The 14,510-nt window shown below is 49.9% G+C and overlaps 1 protein-coding gene across 4 annotated transcripts in view; it reads right to left on the bottom strand.

The window, feature by feature from the left end:
• Positions 1-13,846, bottom strand: part of ALDH3A2 (aldehyde dehydrogenase 3 family member A2) — a 23,142-nt gene extending 9,296 nt beyond the window's left edge. For 3 of the 4 annotated variants that reach the window (XM_049638071.1, XM_049638073.1, XM_049638074.1), the window contains exons 1-8: positions 13,757-13,846; positions 13,469-13,630; positions 10,868-11,099; positions 9,243-9,328; positions 7,173-7,381; positions 5,450-5,567; positions 3,469-3,610; positions 1,327-1,493 (exon numbers count right to left, since the gene is read on the bottom strand). In XM_049638071.1, coding sequence (XP_049494028.1) covers positions 1,327-1,493; positions 3,469-3,610; positions 5,450-5,567; positions 7,173-7,381; positions 9,243-9,328; positions 10,868-11,099; positions 13,469-13,621 — 1,107 coding nt within the window. In that variant the 5' untranslated portion in view covers positions 13,622-13,630; positions 13,757-13,846. The remainder of the gene's footprint in view (positions 1-1,326; positions 1,494-3,468; positions 3,611-5,449; positions 5,568-7,172; positions 7,382-9,242; positions 9,329-10,867; positions 11,100-13,468; positions 13,631-13,756) is intronic. The other variant, XM_049638072.1, reaches the window with a different exon arrangement.
• Between the last annotated feature and the right edge of the window lie 664 nt (positions 13,847-14,510).

Here is a 14,510-nt window from a genome sequence, read left to right as displayed (position 1 = left end):
TGGGGACGGCACCTTTTGGGATGAGCACTGGGTGTCGTATGGAAACCAATTTGACAATAAATTTCATATATTGAAAAAAATAAAAAATTAAAAAATTAAAAAAATTAAATTAAATTAAATTTAAAAAATAAATAAATAAATAAATAATTTTTTTTAAAAAATGAAAAAAAAGAAAGGACCGTTCAGACTACATATCTGGTTGTTAAACATTGGTAAGATTTCCCTATCTCTGTTCTAAATCATGGCATACAATTAATAGATGCCGTTCAGTTTTTGGGAACTGCAAAGAGCTGACATTCTAGTTTTGAAGAAATGGTTGGCCTGAGACCAGAACAGGCATGATGACACCTGACTGGGAAATTTCGCCTCGCTGCCTAGGTGAAACTCACCAACAAGCGCTTGAGAGTTCTAGAATGAATGTCACAAAGGCCTGTGGTCAGCACAATCCCATTGTGGGAAGAGCACCTCACTGACCTGCACCCTGACCGGCAGACTTTCTGCTTCAAGGTTCCTATCCACGTTATCTACGGTCCTTTAAAACGTCATGACCGTCGTCAATAACCCATTTTGTATTGAGCCCCATGCATCTGATCTCACTTCACAAAGCTTCATCTCCGCGGCACAGTAAGTAGGCTCTAGAAGCTGCCATGAGAGGCTCTCCTGAAAACGTGTGGTCTGTGAACTCCTCAGACCTTGACCGATCCCCATCTCCCCTTTCTAGATTTCCCTCTTCTCCAGAGGGCTCGAACCTACTTGCCCACCTTGAAGCCACTGTCCCTCTGCAAGAGCCAGTCCCCTTCCGATGCAAACGAACAGGCCCCGCAGCAAAGCGGCTGCCCAGTGCCTGCCCTGGCTACAGTATGACGCGCTCCCTGGGCTGGTATGGTTGCATCGCTCAAACAACAAAGGGATACCGCTGGAAAGACGGAAGTGTGAGGTTTTGCAACCATTTCCACGGCCGCGCCAGAGATCGTGGTGCCACATGGCCCACTTCAGTGGCTGCAAATGCCATCGGGGTGAGAGACAAAGCTCTTACACAGGAAAGCGCTGTGGGTTAACGGCAGAACACGCAAGTCTTCCAATTCCAGGGGAGATGTTTGCGAGTCAAAGAACTTGTGACACAACCCTGAAGACTCCTGCTGAACCCCAGAGAGTATAGGAAAGGTTACAGCAACAACCCCAGAGCCTCATTACCCAAGACGGCAAGCTGCGACTACAGCCTCACTTGGTGGAACTCTGCTGGAAACCGTCGTTGCTTTGTGGCAAAGAAGGGACACGGCCTGCGGTGGCGGCTTCTGCCAGGGAGCCGCTCTCCGCAAAGTTTACCTTCTCGTTGTGAGAAAAGATGTAGAAGGCCAGAGGCTTTTCACGGTTGTTTATGAACTTTATGGCTTCATCGGCATTCCGCACAGGCACTATTGGAAGAATTGGTCCGAAAATTTCTTCCTGCATCACCTTGGTTTCGGGATCGACGTCGGTAAGGATCGTTGGTGCTGAGAAAAGAAATAAGCAAAATGAAATCCTAAAGTAGAAGACAGGAATGCCAAACTCTCATCCTCTGTTTTGCTGGGTCACCTATCCATCCCCTTCCCATTCCTGCCCAAGTATTAGCTATTGAGGAAAGAGTCCCGAGGACGCATGTGGATGAACCGTGCATGTGTCTCCGAGCGTGTGCATCAGGGGATCCCCATGCAAACCGAGAGAAAGATCCACACACCTGAGTATATTCATACTTAACCCTGTTCATAGCCATATTCCTATGTACCAGGAGGTTATGTTTCCACCTTTCTGTGGACAGGTCTTTTTGGGAGTGTAGACAGCCCCTCTGTGGATCAAATCAACACCGCTTCTTAATTCAAGTGCTTTCACACATATGATCTCGTTGACCTTATTTCAACTCCGTTAGAGAGGTTAGGAGAATGTATTTAAAATGGCCAAGGCTCCCTTAGTTCAGTGTTCTATCCGCTGTGGGGAAGGGACGCAAGGAGGGAGGGCAACATGGATGCTGACGAAGCTTTGCAGAGTGTCCGGGCGTCCACACGAGGTCAGTCCCCAACGAGCAGTGCTCCAAAAGACGCTGTAAACAAGCTGGGTCACCAATGAAAAGGGAAGACACTCGACAATGACAAGCTTGCTCTCTTCGCTTCCCCCTAATTTCCTGCCAGGATACCCTGGCGATGCGGCAGAAGATGGCTGCTGCCAGCACCTTCCGGGGGGACCTATGCGGCTACCCCAAATCCACTGCCCGCTGCTGCCCGGGCTCAGAGAACCGTTTCGGTTTGGGTATCTATACTCTCCACATACCCATGTGCTCAGGTAAGGTGACCCCGACGCCAGGTCAGGGGGTGGTTCCTAACTGGTTGAGCGAATCACAATAGACCTTTCCTCCTGCCACTGATTGGCCTGGGAGTGGGCAAAAGCAATGGCTGATGGGAGAACAGAAAGACGAAAGAATTGGGGGTTTTGAGGCCATTACTGGGCCACCAAATGAACAGGCCAGAAGTGCCTTGGGATGGCTCATGACCAGAGAATGTACTTTTCCTTATTGTTTTAAGTCCTTTAAGGTTTTAGGGTTTTCTGGTGACGTGCAGCATCCGACCTACTAAGAAGGGATAAGTAAAGCTATTTGGGGCAGCTTTTTTTTTTTTTTTTGCCAAGTAAGTATCTCCGTAATCCCCAACATCTTATGTTATCTTAGAGCAACATGTTTAAAATTCGATAGCAATGGGGTGCCTGGGTGGCTCAGTCGGTTAAGCGTCCGACTTCAGCGCAGGTCACGATCTCGCAGTTCATGAGTTCGAGTCCTGCATCGGGCTCTGCGCTGACAGCTCAGAGACGGGAGCCTGCTTCGGATTCTGTGTCTCCCTCTGTCTCTGCCCCTCCCCCACTTGTGCTCTGAATTTCTCAAAAATAAACATTAAAAATAAATTAAAAATAAAATTCAACAAGACATATTCATGGCAAAGAATAAAAGAACACAAAAACAGAGTACACAAGTAATAAGGTCCAGCACAACAGATCAACACATTATTTCTGCACTTGATCTTAGCCAAAAGAAAGCAATTCAACACATTATTTCTGGAAGCGAACCGTGACTGGTTACTTGTAAAATTGCAGTTAAGTGATTTCCTACTTTGTGCTGTTGTTTTCCCAGCCAGAATCCAGAAATAATCACACGGAGTTCTATTTTGCTTCTCAGGGTTGTTAGGTTACAGGTTGTAGGAGGAAAACAAACCAACAAAAAAACAGATGAAACGTGTAGAGGCAAAAAGCCAGTGCATCACAGGTGGTGTTATTTATAAAGACGTAAAACCCTCTTGAAATGGGTTAGGAAGCAGTATACCAGACCACAGTCTATAATCTTTGATTAAGTGTTATGTATCTAAGGGCTTATTTAGTATGGGTAAAGAGCGTCAATAAAAGCCATCAAACTGCACGTCCCCACAGCAAAAGGTGAATTTCCATTACCTATATAGCGTGTGGCCTCGTCGGTCTCGCCACCAAAGGCTATCTTTTGTCCTTCAAGCAAACTCTGTATCCTCTTAAAATGGCGAAGATTGATGATCCTTTCGTAATCAGGGGATTCTTTTATATTTTCTCCATAAAATTCCTATTGAAAACAACAGCATTTAATTGCCACAAAAGACCCATGTGTCAATTTCCTTAATAACTATAAAACCCGCTCATGCCCCCAAAACTGATCTGGGGGGCCTGATCTGATATCCTCACCCTCCTCCCTCAAGTAATAGTGCCTAAGCTTTCTGGCAGGTCAAGGACACGTGCACAGACCTAGGACTCTCCATAGTTTTGGGGCTTCATGGTGATCCCTCGCAGACCCCCGGGGGGCTGTCCCGGGGGATGAATGTGGGTGTAGGGGGAGGTCTGGCTCTGAGTCAGGGCCACCCATTCGTTTACAATGCGACTGTGGCCGCCCTCCTCCTGCTTATTGTAACAGAAACCCGTGGCCTGCTGCAAAGCCTAAAATATTTACTATTTAGCCCTTCACGGAAAAAAGTTTGCTGAACTTTCTGCTACTGCACTATTTTATATCTTCTCTGGACTGGTATTGCCAGCAGTCACAGGTGCCAGGAAAACGAAATCATATGATTGGCACCAATTACGTAAAACAAACACAAAATTACTGAATTGCCACATCACTTCGAGGCTTTGTGAACGCTCTCGATGTGCTCTCCAATCACAACAAGCGTTCACCCACCCTCCAACCAAATGCCCTCAAGCCTGGGTGGCAGCCTGCTGGTGCCAGTTCCTGTGCCCCAACTCCGGAGCCACCAATGATGCTGTCAATGCTGGCTGTACCTGAGGGTCACGTCGACGAGACCCCAGACCAACTGAGTCACAGTCTTTGCAAGGTGAGGAGCAGAAACTTTTCGTTAATTAAACGGCTCCCTGGTGAACCTCAGTTACGAACCGCTTAAGAATACAAAGCCCGCAAGGCAGGCAGAGGGGAGATCTTTCTTATTCCTCTGAAACCGAGTTCATTTCCACCCTCAGCTAAGCACGTCTTCAACCTCCAAGGGCTTTCTGTGCCATAGGTATCCTGAACCCCACGCTGCCGCCCCACATTCCATGTTCTCCTTGTCTGGCCCCATCTCCAGTCCTAGCTCTCACATCCAATTCCCCCATCGACACCTTCCACCCCTCGTGCCTGGATCACCATTCTTCTTCTAAACTTCCCGGCATATACGCTTTCCATTGTCTGATCGTGTGTGTTACCCTTCAGTGTTCCTGATCCTTCCTTCCAGTGCTCAGTTAGCGTCTGTTGAGCGAACAATGACTGTCCCAATAATTTCTTCCACTCAGGGGGCTTAACGACCCCTTCCGACGAGTGAGCTCGGTCACCCCAAGCCTTGCTTCCAATCCAAATCCTACATTTCTCTGATGCTTAGCTCAGATCACTACCATACAGCATTCCCTGATTCCCTCTACAGAGAGCTTGAGTTTCAACACCCCGAAAGACTGATAACCAAGTCAAGAGTATTCTACCAACAGGTACTGGATAAACTATCCCCTCTAAACTACTGGTCTTCCTACGCCCCCTCACGCACAAGAACGGATAACCTTAATCAGCAATGGCCAATATGCCGAAGGACCTCTGGGTGCCCTTCAAAGAACTGGCAACATTCTCTCAAAACCACGAAACACAGTTATTTACTCTTTTTTTCAAAGCACGTGCCACAGCTAACCCGTGGTTTCGTCAACAAAACTAGCCAGTTGATGTGGGTTAAATGCCAACTTAACCTGGCTACTAGCAGACCCTTCTGTGGAAGGTGCAAGGGGCGTTTTTCATAAGCCCACAAATGAATGCAGCCACATGTGCTACTGGAATTTTCCTGGGGGGGAGGGGAAACAGGGGTGCTGCCTGCAAAGAGCTGATTTGACTCCATTATCTTAACGGAACCAATGAGATCAGATGTGTTAAAACACAAACCTTCACGGTTTCCTTAATCTTCTGCACAATTTGATTCTGGAGGGATGGTTCGCAGAGAACGTAGTCAGGAGCAATGCAGGTCTGACCACAGTTCATGTACTTCCCCCACGCTATGCGCCTGGGGGGAGGTGGGGAAACCAGAACATCCATAAAATCCAGCCTACTATGCATTTGACACACTTTTGTATTGTTTGAGTATTTTGCAACTAGCATGCACTCACAGATTTACTTAATACTCTTTATAAAGAATCAAAATGCTGGGGCGCCTGGGTGGCTCAGTCGGTTGAGCATCTGACTTCGGCTCAGGTCATGATCTCGCGGTTTGTGAGTTCGAGCCCCGCATCGGGCTCTGTGCTGACAGCTCGGAGCCTGGAGCCTGCTTCGGATTCTGCGTCTCCCTCTCTCTCTCTGTCCCTCCCCTGCTCTCACTCTGTCTCTCTCTCAAAAATAAATTAACATTAACAAAAATTTAGAGAATGAAAATGTTGTAAAACTCATCTCTAAATCAGTTGGTTGGAACTTAGAATGCATTTTCCAACTGACACAGAACATTCTACGGAGGAAGGGAATTCTCGTGCCAGCTCATGGGAAACAGCACTTTACGAGCAGTGACGCCACGGCCTGCTTCCAGAAAAGAAAGCCCCCCCATACCCTCCTTTTCTCCCACTTCAGCCAACGGGACATCAGGGATGACAGGAGTTCCACACAGACTCCACTTCTGGTTGTGGCTCTAAATGCGGTGGCAAGATGTTCCGGTACAGGCAGGACAACAGCCAGCCTCCAAGACACCCGCATCTCTGTGGAGCCCCCTCCCCACTTTGGAAAGCTGTGCCCAGACACGGATCAAAACCTTCACTGGGGGCCTCACGTTCTGGCAAGGAGACTTCTATTTACAAAGCCAACCTGGACGCGGCCTGATTGCCTACAAACCGTCCTCGCCCATCTCTGAAGGGGAGAAAAGAGCCACACCACCCCAAACACGCAGTCTGTTGTAGGTCTGGGTGCTTCCTGGTAGATGAACCTGATTTAGCAGAGCGAATCTGCAACCTTTTGTTTTCTGGTTCCCAGCCTGACAAGATGGTATTCCTTTTTTCTCTATTAGAGAGAGAGAGAGAGAGAGAGAGAGAGAGAACACGCCCAAGTGGGAGAGAGGGCAGAGACAGAGGGGGAGAAAGAATCCCAAGCAGGCTCTATGCTGTCAGCGCAGAGCCCTGCATGGGGCGCGATCCCACGACCGTGAGACCGTGACCTGAGGCAAAATCCAGAGTCAGACGCTTAACCGACTGAGCCACCCAGGCGCCCCTGCAAGATGTTACTCTGTTAAAACTAAAATGGGAGTCTGAGTAATCCTGAGTTTGTCAACAAAGGGACTTGTTAAAGAGTCAACAACCTTTCTTTTGGGAATTTAAGGATTTTATTAGGTACACACGAGACTTCATCTACTTCCTGGATCATCTGCCAGCAAAACAGTTAAATCTCCTGCCACAGCCAGACAAAACTTTTTTCCTAACTCCTAAGGACAACCACGCGACGTCCAGAAACGCTGCTCTTCTGGCAGTGGCACCAGAGTCAGCTTGGGAACAAGTCCCAGTGCCCTTGAGGACGTCAACCGCTGTAGGCTCATGATGTCTCTCAGAGCTGGGGGGCCCAGGGTCTCAGTGCCAAGAAGAACCATCAACCCGTCAGGTTGTCGGGAACCCCCCGGGGAACCAGACAGCCTCACCTGCAGGCGACGTCCAGGTCACAGTCTCTGTCCACGTAACACGGACTCTTCCCTCCTAGTTCAAGAGTCACAGGGGTCAGATGCTTGGCGGCGGCCTCCATGACGATTTTTCCCACCGCCGTGCTTCCCGTATAGAGGATGTGGTCAAATCGCTGCTTCAGCAGCTCTGTGGTTTCCTCCACGCCACCACTGATAACGACATACAGGTCCTTCAAGAAGGAGAAACGCAAGCACTTGTGTGGGTACGTTAACCCTATCCTCGGACGAGCAATTCCTTCAGCATAAACCTGTCGCCTTCGGAGACCGCCCCCTGTGAGGACAGACGAGGGAACGGACAGAGGACGAGTGGAGAACACAGTCCGCTGGCATCTGAGAACCATCAACCTGCGGTGGAACTGACCAGAGAGTCCACTGTTTTCCACCTGAGCTCAGCAGGGTAGACGCCAACGAGAGCAGTTGGATCCAAACAGTTGGATTCGACCAGGGAAATGCATGAGATGTGGGCTGTGCAGGCTCAAGATTTTGGTGAAGAGTCTGCCGTCAGAGACCGCAGGACGGGCCCCGGCTGAATGTCTTAACCTGAACGTTCTCGCCCGACCAACAGTGCAGGGCTTAGCCCGTGGCAGGAACCAAGTAAAGGTCTGCTGAATGAGGGGCGTGCGGAGCAGCGGTGGGTGAGAGCACTCGCTTTTGAGGTCAGATCCGGACCGAACCCAGGCTCCGTCACTCACTAGCTCGTGTGACTTGGGGCAACCTGCTGAACATCTCTGAGCCTCAGTTTCCTCACTTGTTACCGGGGAGAAGTCACACAGCTTTGGACCGAGCCCTTACGTGCACTGTGCTGTTATTAAGAGCTACTGTGATTGGGGCGCCTGGGTGGCGCAGTCGGTTAAGCGTCCGACTTCAGCCAGGTCACGGTCTCGCGGTCCATGAGTTCGAGCCCCGCGTCGGGCTCCGGGCTGACGGCTCGGAGCCTGGAGCCTGTTTCCGATTCTGTGTCTCCCTCTCTCTCTGCCCCTCCCCCGTTCATGCTCTGTCTCTCTCGGTCCCAAAAATAAATAAAAAAAAAAAGTTGAAAAAAAAAAATACATAAAATTAAAATAAATAAATAAATAAAAAAAAGAGCTATTGTGAAAGAGAGTATCTGGCGTAACAGCAGCCGGGAGAGAAATGACAAGAGAACGGACGGCAAGGAAGGAACACGGACTCACATACTCAAAGGATTCTGAGATACGGCCCTAAAACGAAAGGTGGCTTGTGGGGGCGCCTGGGGGGCTCAGTTGGTTAAGCGTCCGACTCTTGATTTCAGCTCAGGTCACGATCTCACGGTTTGTGAGTTCGAGCCCTGCGTCAGGCTCTGCAGTGGCAGCACAGAGCCTGCTTGGGATTCTCTCTCTCCCTCTCTCTCTGCCCCTCCCCCTGCCTGTGCTGGCTTACTCTCAAAACAAATAATTCTTTTCTTCCTTTTAAAGGTGGTGGGGCGCCTGGGTGGCTCAGTTGGTTAAGCGTCCGACTCCAGCTCAGGTCGTGATCCTACAGCCCTTGAGTTTGAGCCCGGAGTCAGGTTCTAAGCCTGCTTCGGATTCTGTGTCTCCCTCTCTCTCTCTCTGCCCCTCCCCTGCTGGTGCTCTGTCCCTGTCTCTCAAAAATGAATAAACATTTTTTAAAAATGTTTTTCTTAAATAAATAAATAATTTTTAACCAAAAAAAAAGTTTTTAATTTTTTTAACGTTTAGATGTATTTATTTTGAGAGAGGGAGAGGGGGAGAGAGAGAATCCCAAGCAGCCTCCACACCCAGCACAGAGCTTGGTGCAGAGCTCGAACCCACGAACCTCGAAATCGACCTGAGCAGAAATCAAGAGTCAAAGGTTTAACAGACTGAGCCCCCCAGGTGGCCCTGCAGCTCTGACATTTTGAAGCTGCCTTTCCGTGGAAGCTGGACGAGGGCTCCTCTCCACAGTGATTCCACGTCGACAGGCATCCATGACACGTGCCAGCAGGAAGATCCGATGTGCAACCCACCCCCCTCCGCGAGCAGACACATTGAAGGTGGGTGAAGACAACGTTACCTGGTCTAAATACTGTGGCAGGAGTTGGGCCAAGATCGTGGCTGTTTTTTCACATAGTTCAGAAGGCTTGATAATGACAGCATTTCCTAAACAAGGCAAAAAAAAGCAGGACAGTGCCATTTAATACCCGAGTAACCTTAATACCTATGAAAACGGTGCCCGTGGGAGGCGGGGAGGGGGATCCAGGCTAGGTGCTCCAGTTGGCCTCCAAATCTGCTGTTCCTCAGTGAGTATCAGAACTTGTCTGACTTCCTCAGATGCAAACTCCTTGGTTCTCATTCCCTTCACGGGCTCCACCATCCTCCCCGACTGCTTCAGCTCTTCTCTCCGTTTCCTCCCCCTCTCACGACTAGACTTTCCTGTTTGCCTTGGAATTATTGGGCAAACAGGCCTCATCAATTAAAGCTGTCACTCCGGATCCAGCTGAAGTGAGAAAGCAACCTCTTGGCATTTGCTGTATACTCAAGCCAGCAATACTTCCGGGGCCCATATCTGAAGGAGGAAACTGATCAGACTGAATCCGATGGTTCATCCGAGGCCACGGCCGGCAACTGAAACCACTGGAATATGGATGGCTAACTCCAAACTCATGGGCCCGTCAACTCATGACTTTAGAACCTCACAGGTTCACTTTCCAGGTATTAAGAAATGAAACAAAACAAAACAAAACAAAACAAAACAAAAAACAGTCACCATGCAAATCTCTGGAGCCCATTTAAAAAATAATAACAAAAGGGTGCCTGGCTGGCTCAGTCGATAGAGTGTGCGACTCTTGATCTTGGGGTTGTGAGCCTGAGCCCCAAGTTGGGTGTAGAGATTACTTAAAAAAAAAAATTCCTGGGGCACCTGGGTGGCTCAGTCGGTTAGGCGGCCGACTTTGGCTCAGGTCACCATCTCGCGGTCCGTGAGTTCGAGCCCCGCGTCGGGCTCTGTGCCGACAGCTCAGAGCCTGGAGCCTGTTTCGGATTCTGTGTCTCCCTCTCTCTCTGACCCTCCCCCGTTCATGCTCTCTCTGTCTCAAAAATAAATAAATGTTTAAAAAAAATTAAAAAAAAAAAATTCCTTCAGGGCACCTGGGTGGCTCAGTCAGTTAAGCGTCGACTTTGGCTCAGGTCACGATCTCATGGTTCGTGAGTTCGAGCCCCACATTAGGCTCTGTGCTGACAGCTCAGAGCCTGGAGCCTGTTTCAGATTCTGTCTCCCTCTCTCTGCCCCGCCACCTCTCGCATTCTGTGTCTGTCTCTCTCTCAAAAGTAAATAAACATTTAAAAAAAAATTTATTTTTTAAGTCTTAAAAATAATAAAATCCTTTTGTACAATATGGCTCATCTCAGCCCAGAGAAACCCAATAATACCCAATCCCAAACAGCCCAGGGCTCGTTCCACCTCACGGGACCTGCCTGCTCTCCCACCTTGAGAGTTGTAATTTCACTTTAAGAAACTGTTTGCAACTTGCTAAGAAATACATGATAATATCTTCTAATTCTCGGTTCACTGCTGGTGTAAACAAAGGCAAACCACCAAGGCAAACACGTGTATTCAATTGGACACTATCCTTAATTTACAACCCACGTGAGAGGATGAGCCCATCCCCAAGGTCATGAAGAGAGAAACTGACGCCAGACCTGCCGCAATGGCTCCTATCAGAGGCTGAATGGTGAGAACGAAAGGGTAGTTCCAGGCTCCGATAATCAGTACGACTCCCAGGGGCTCGGAGTGAATGTAGGCCTCATCCAGCATGGTGAACAGATTCTTCTTAGCTGGCTTAGCAGCGACCCATTCAGGAAGATTCTCCAGCACGAGATCAAGTTCTCCAAGAACGGTAATGACCTCCTGACTGTATGCATTGAGTTCACTCTGTTATAAGAGGATCACAGTTAATCTTGCCCGAGCACGACACACCCGGCCGTGAAGAGCTAGGCCAGATACACCTGCTGTGACAAACGGCATTATCAGACTAGCTGGTTTGCCATTCAGATCCCTTTCGTAACCTTCAGGGTCTGAGGATTTGCTAACTCCCTCACGAATATATTCAATCCCTTTAAATCCTGCTTTACTGATCCAAGCCTTTTAAAGTCAGGATTAAACACTGTCTCGTTCAGAAACATTTCCATGATCAATATTAGCCTGCCTTGATCAACCTTCATAAACCAATTATGCTCCTGATGTATATCTTGGTATTACACCCTTGGACACTGATTTATACCCGTACTCACATCGTATCTGTGTTTGTTCTGTCTACCAAATTGAAATCCCTCAAGGGCAAGGAACTTCTGTATATGTCTTCAGTACTCCTACGTATATACATACGTAAGTATCTCATGCTTACAGAAAGACTGATTGATCCTTTTTGAAATCTTAATTATGTCACCTTGTTCATTTGCTATCACAGCCTCCTCTCTCTGTCAAAAGTCCAAGAAAGGAAATTTTATATAGTTACTGTTGTTACTGCTACTCCTGATGTTACTACCCCTCAAAATAATCTTTGGGGGTTAAGATCTTTGGGGGAAGTGAGAGAGACCCACAGAGCCAGAGCGTGGTCTGGCTGCCCCTAGAATTCAAAATGAATTGAAATGTTTCAAAAACAAAATGAAAACAGTATTAGAAAATATAGACTGATATATCTGCACCCTAAAGGCTACTCCAAACCTTGCAACTCAAAGAGTGGTTCCGGGTCTTCCCGTTGAAGATGGCAGAGGAGGATCCTGAGGTCTAACTCCTCCCATGGACACTCCCTGGCTACAAGTGCACATACAGTAACTGTCTGAGAATGACCTAAGGACCCACAGGACACGTCGTCCACAGCTAAAGTCCTAAAGAAAAAAGCAACACGGAGAGGGGTAGGAGGGGCAGAGATGCGGTCCAGATGGAACCCACACCCTGGCACGGGGCCCCACAAACAGCAAGGATATCACAGGTATGGAGATCCTCCCTGAAAAGGGAGGGCTTCAAGCTGCACATCAGGTGTCCTCGCCCTGGGAACCTGCACCAGCAAGAGGGGCCTCTAGAACTCGGGCTTTAAAGATCAGCGGGACTTAACTGGGACGGGCTTAGTTAACAACCGCAGGGCTACAGGGGACTCAGCTCTTACACTGCCTGCATGCAAACTCACTCCCTCTGAGACCCAGCACAGAGGTAGCAGTCTGGAAAGCGCCTGGGCCAAACATGACAGAGATTTATGAACTAATCTTAGGGTGTGTCTGCTATTAAAAACAGAAATACCACAAAATCCAGGAATTCCACTTCTGGGTATTTAGCCGAAGAAAATGAAAACACGAACTCAAAAAGATCTGCGCATGCCTGTGTTCACAGCATTAGTTACAACAGCCACATCATGAAAGTGACCTAAGTGTCTGATAGATGAATGGATAAAGGAAATGTGGCATACACACACACACACACATATGTATTTATTATGGAGTGCTACTCAGCCATAAAAAAAAAAAACAAAAAAAACAAACATGAAATCTTCCCATTTGTGACAATATGGATGGACCTAGAGAATATTATGCTAAATGAAATAAGCTGTACTGTGCACCTGTGTTGTACCCCAAACTAATATATTGTATACCAACTAAACTGCAATTAAAAAACAGTAAAATTTTAAAAAAGGGTAGTTCCCAAACAGGAAGCATGGTATCACCTGGGAGCCTGTTAGACTCTCAGGTGCCCTCCAAGACACGCTGAACCATAACTTACATTTTAACAAGATCCCCAAGTGATTCATCAAGACACCGGAGTTTGAGGAACACTGGCCTAACACAAAGTCAAGGAGGAAAATTTCAGTGCAACAACGACAGCCGAAAAACCTCTGTCTACGAAAGAAATCGTAAAAAGACAAAAGCAAATAGACCCGAGGAAAAACAAACAATGTACTAAGCTGACAAATTAGCAAAATCCACACTATACAAAAGATTCGTACAAATAATAAAGCAAAGAACCATAAATGCAACAGAAAAACAGGCAAAAATATAAAAGGTAATTCACAAAAGAGCAACAGAAGCCAGAAGACACATGTGTCTTTATTTCTCTGTATCTGCAAGGTAAGAAGATCGGGAAAGTCCATGGAAATTTGCCTTATCACGACTGCTGGAGACAATACTCCCACAGTGCTTGCATAATCAAAAATAAATTAAAAAAAAAAAAAAAAAGGCAGCAAAAGCTCGGGTGGAATGCGGTTCCCCAGAGGTAGACGGCTGTCCTGGCTCCGCCCGCGGGGCGCGTACCTTGCACAGGTCGGCGGCGATGGCCTCCAGGATGTCCTTCTCGCGCTCCTGCACCATCCTGCGCAGGGCCTCGAGCTGCTGCAGCCGGAACCTCAGGGGGCGCGACCGGCCGGACGCGAACGCGTCGCGAACCCGCTGGATCTTGCTGTCCATGGCCTTGTCCTAAGGGGAAAGAGGAGGTCGGGCAGCGCCGCGGAGGCGTGGCGGGCCGGAGGGATGCAGCTGCGGGCGGGCGCCGTCCCCCTCCCCGCCCACCCGGCGACCCTCTGCGACGGCCCGGAGCCCTACCTCGCTCACCCGCCCGCCGGCTCGCTCGCTCCGCCGCGTTCTCCGCGCCCGCCGCGTCCCACTGCCCAACAGCGGCCGGGCGGAGCTGGGCTGGACCCGCCGCCGCGCGCCGATTGGCCGACGCGCCCCACGTGACCTCGGCGGGCCGGACGCCGCTCCGGGGATCTAGCCCGGGGGTGGGGGCTGCGGCCGCCGGGGGCCGGGGGAGGGGCGCGGCGTCGGGGTGCGGGTGCTGGCGAGGTGGCTTCAGACAGGGGACGGGGAGTGGCCGGGAAGTGGGCCGAGACGCGGAGGGCGAGGGGCTGGGCGCCCGAGAGAGCCCGGCGCGGGGCAGGAAGCTCCCTGACAGCCGGCGGAATGCGGCCCGTGCGCCCCGGCGCTTTCGCCATCGCTTTTCCCTCCCGCCTCCATTTTGTGGCTCTCAGAGGTGGCCGAGCGGACCGAGGCGGGGCGGGGAGCCCGGCGCCGCGCAATGCCGGGCCCGGCCTCTCGGCGTCCGTGGAGAGCGGGCGCCAGCACCCCGCGCGCCGCCTTAGCGCTCTGGGCCCCGAGGCCGCCGCCAGGGGAGGTGGCGCAGCACCCTCGTCCTGGCCCTCGCTGTTCGCTGCCCCGACTGCGAGCTGCGAGGACGGGTTGGCAGAAGGCCCTCCGACGAACGTCCCCGGAGGGCAGGAAGCCAGGACCTCATCCACGCCGTTGCTGGCCGTGCCGTTGCTGGCCGTGCCGTTGCTGGCCGTGCCGTTGCTGGCCGTGC

Source organism: Panthera uncia, chromosome E1 (assembly GCF_023721935.1).
Source record: "Panthera uncia isolate 11264 chromosome E1, Puncia_PCG_1.0, whole genome shotgun sequence".
NCBI lineage: Eukaryota > Metazoa > Chordata > Mammalia > Carnivora > Felidae > Panthera > Panthera uncia.
This window is presented reverse-complemented; position numbering and strand designations above follow the sequence as displayed.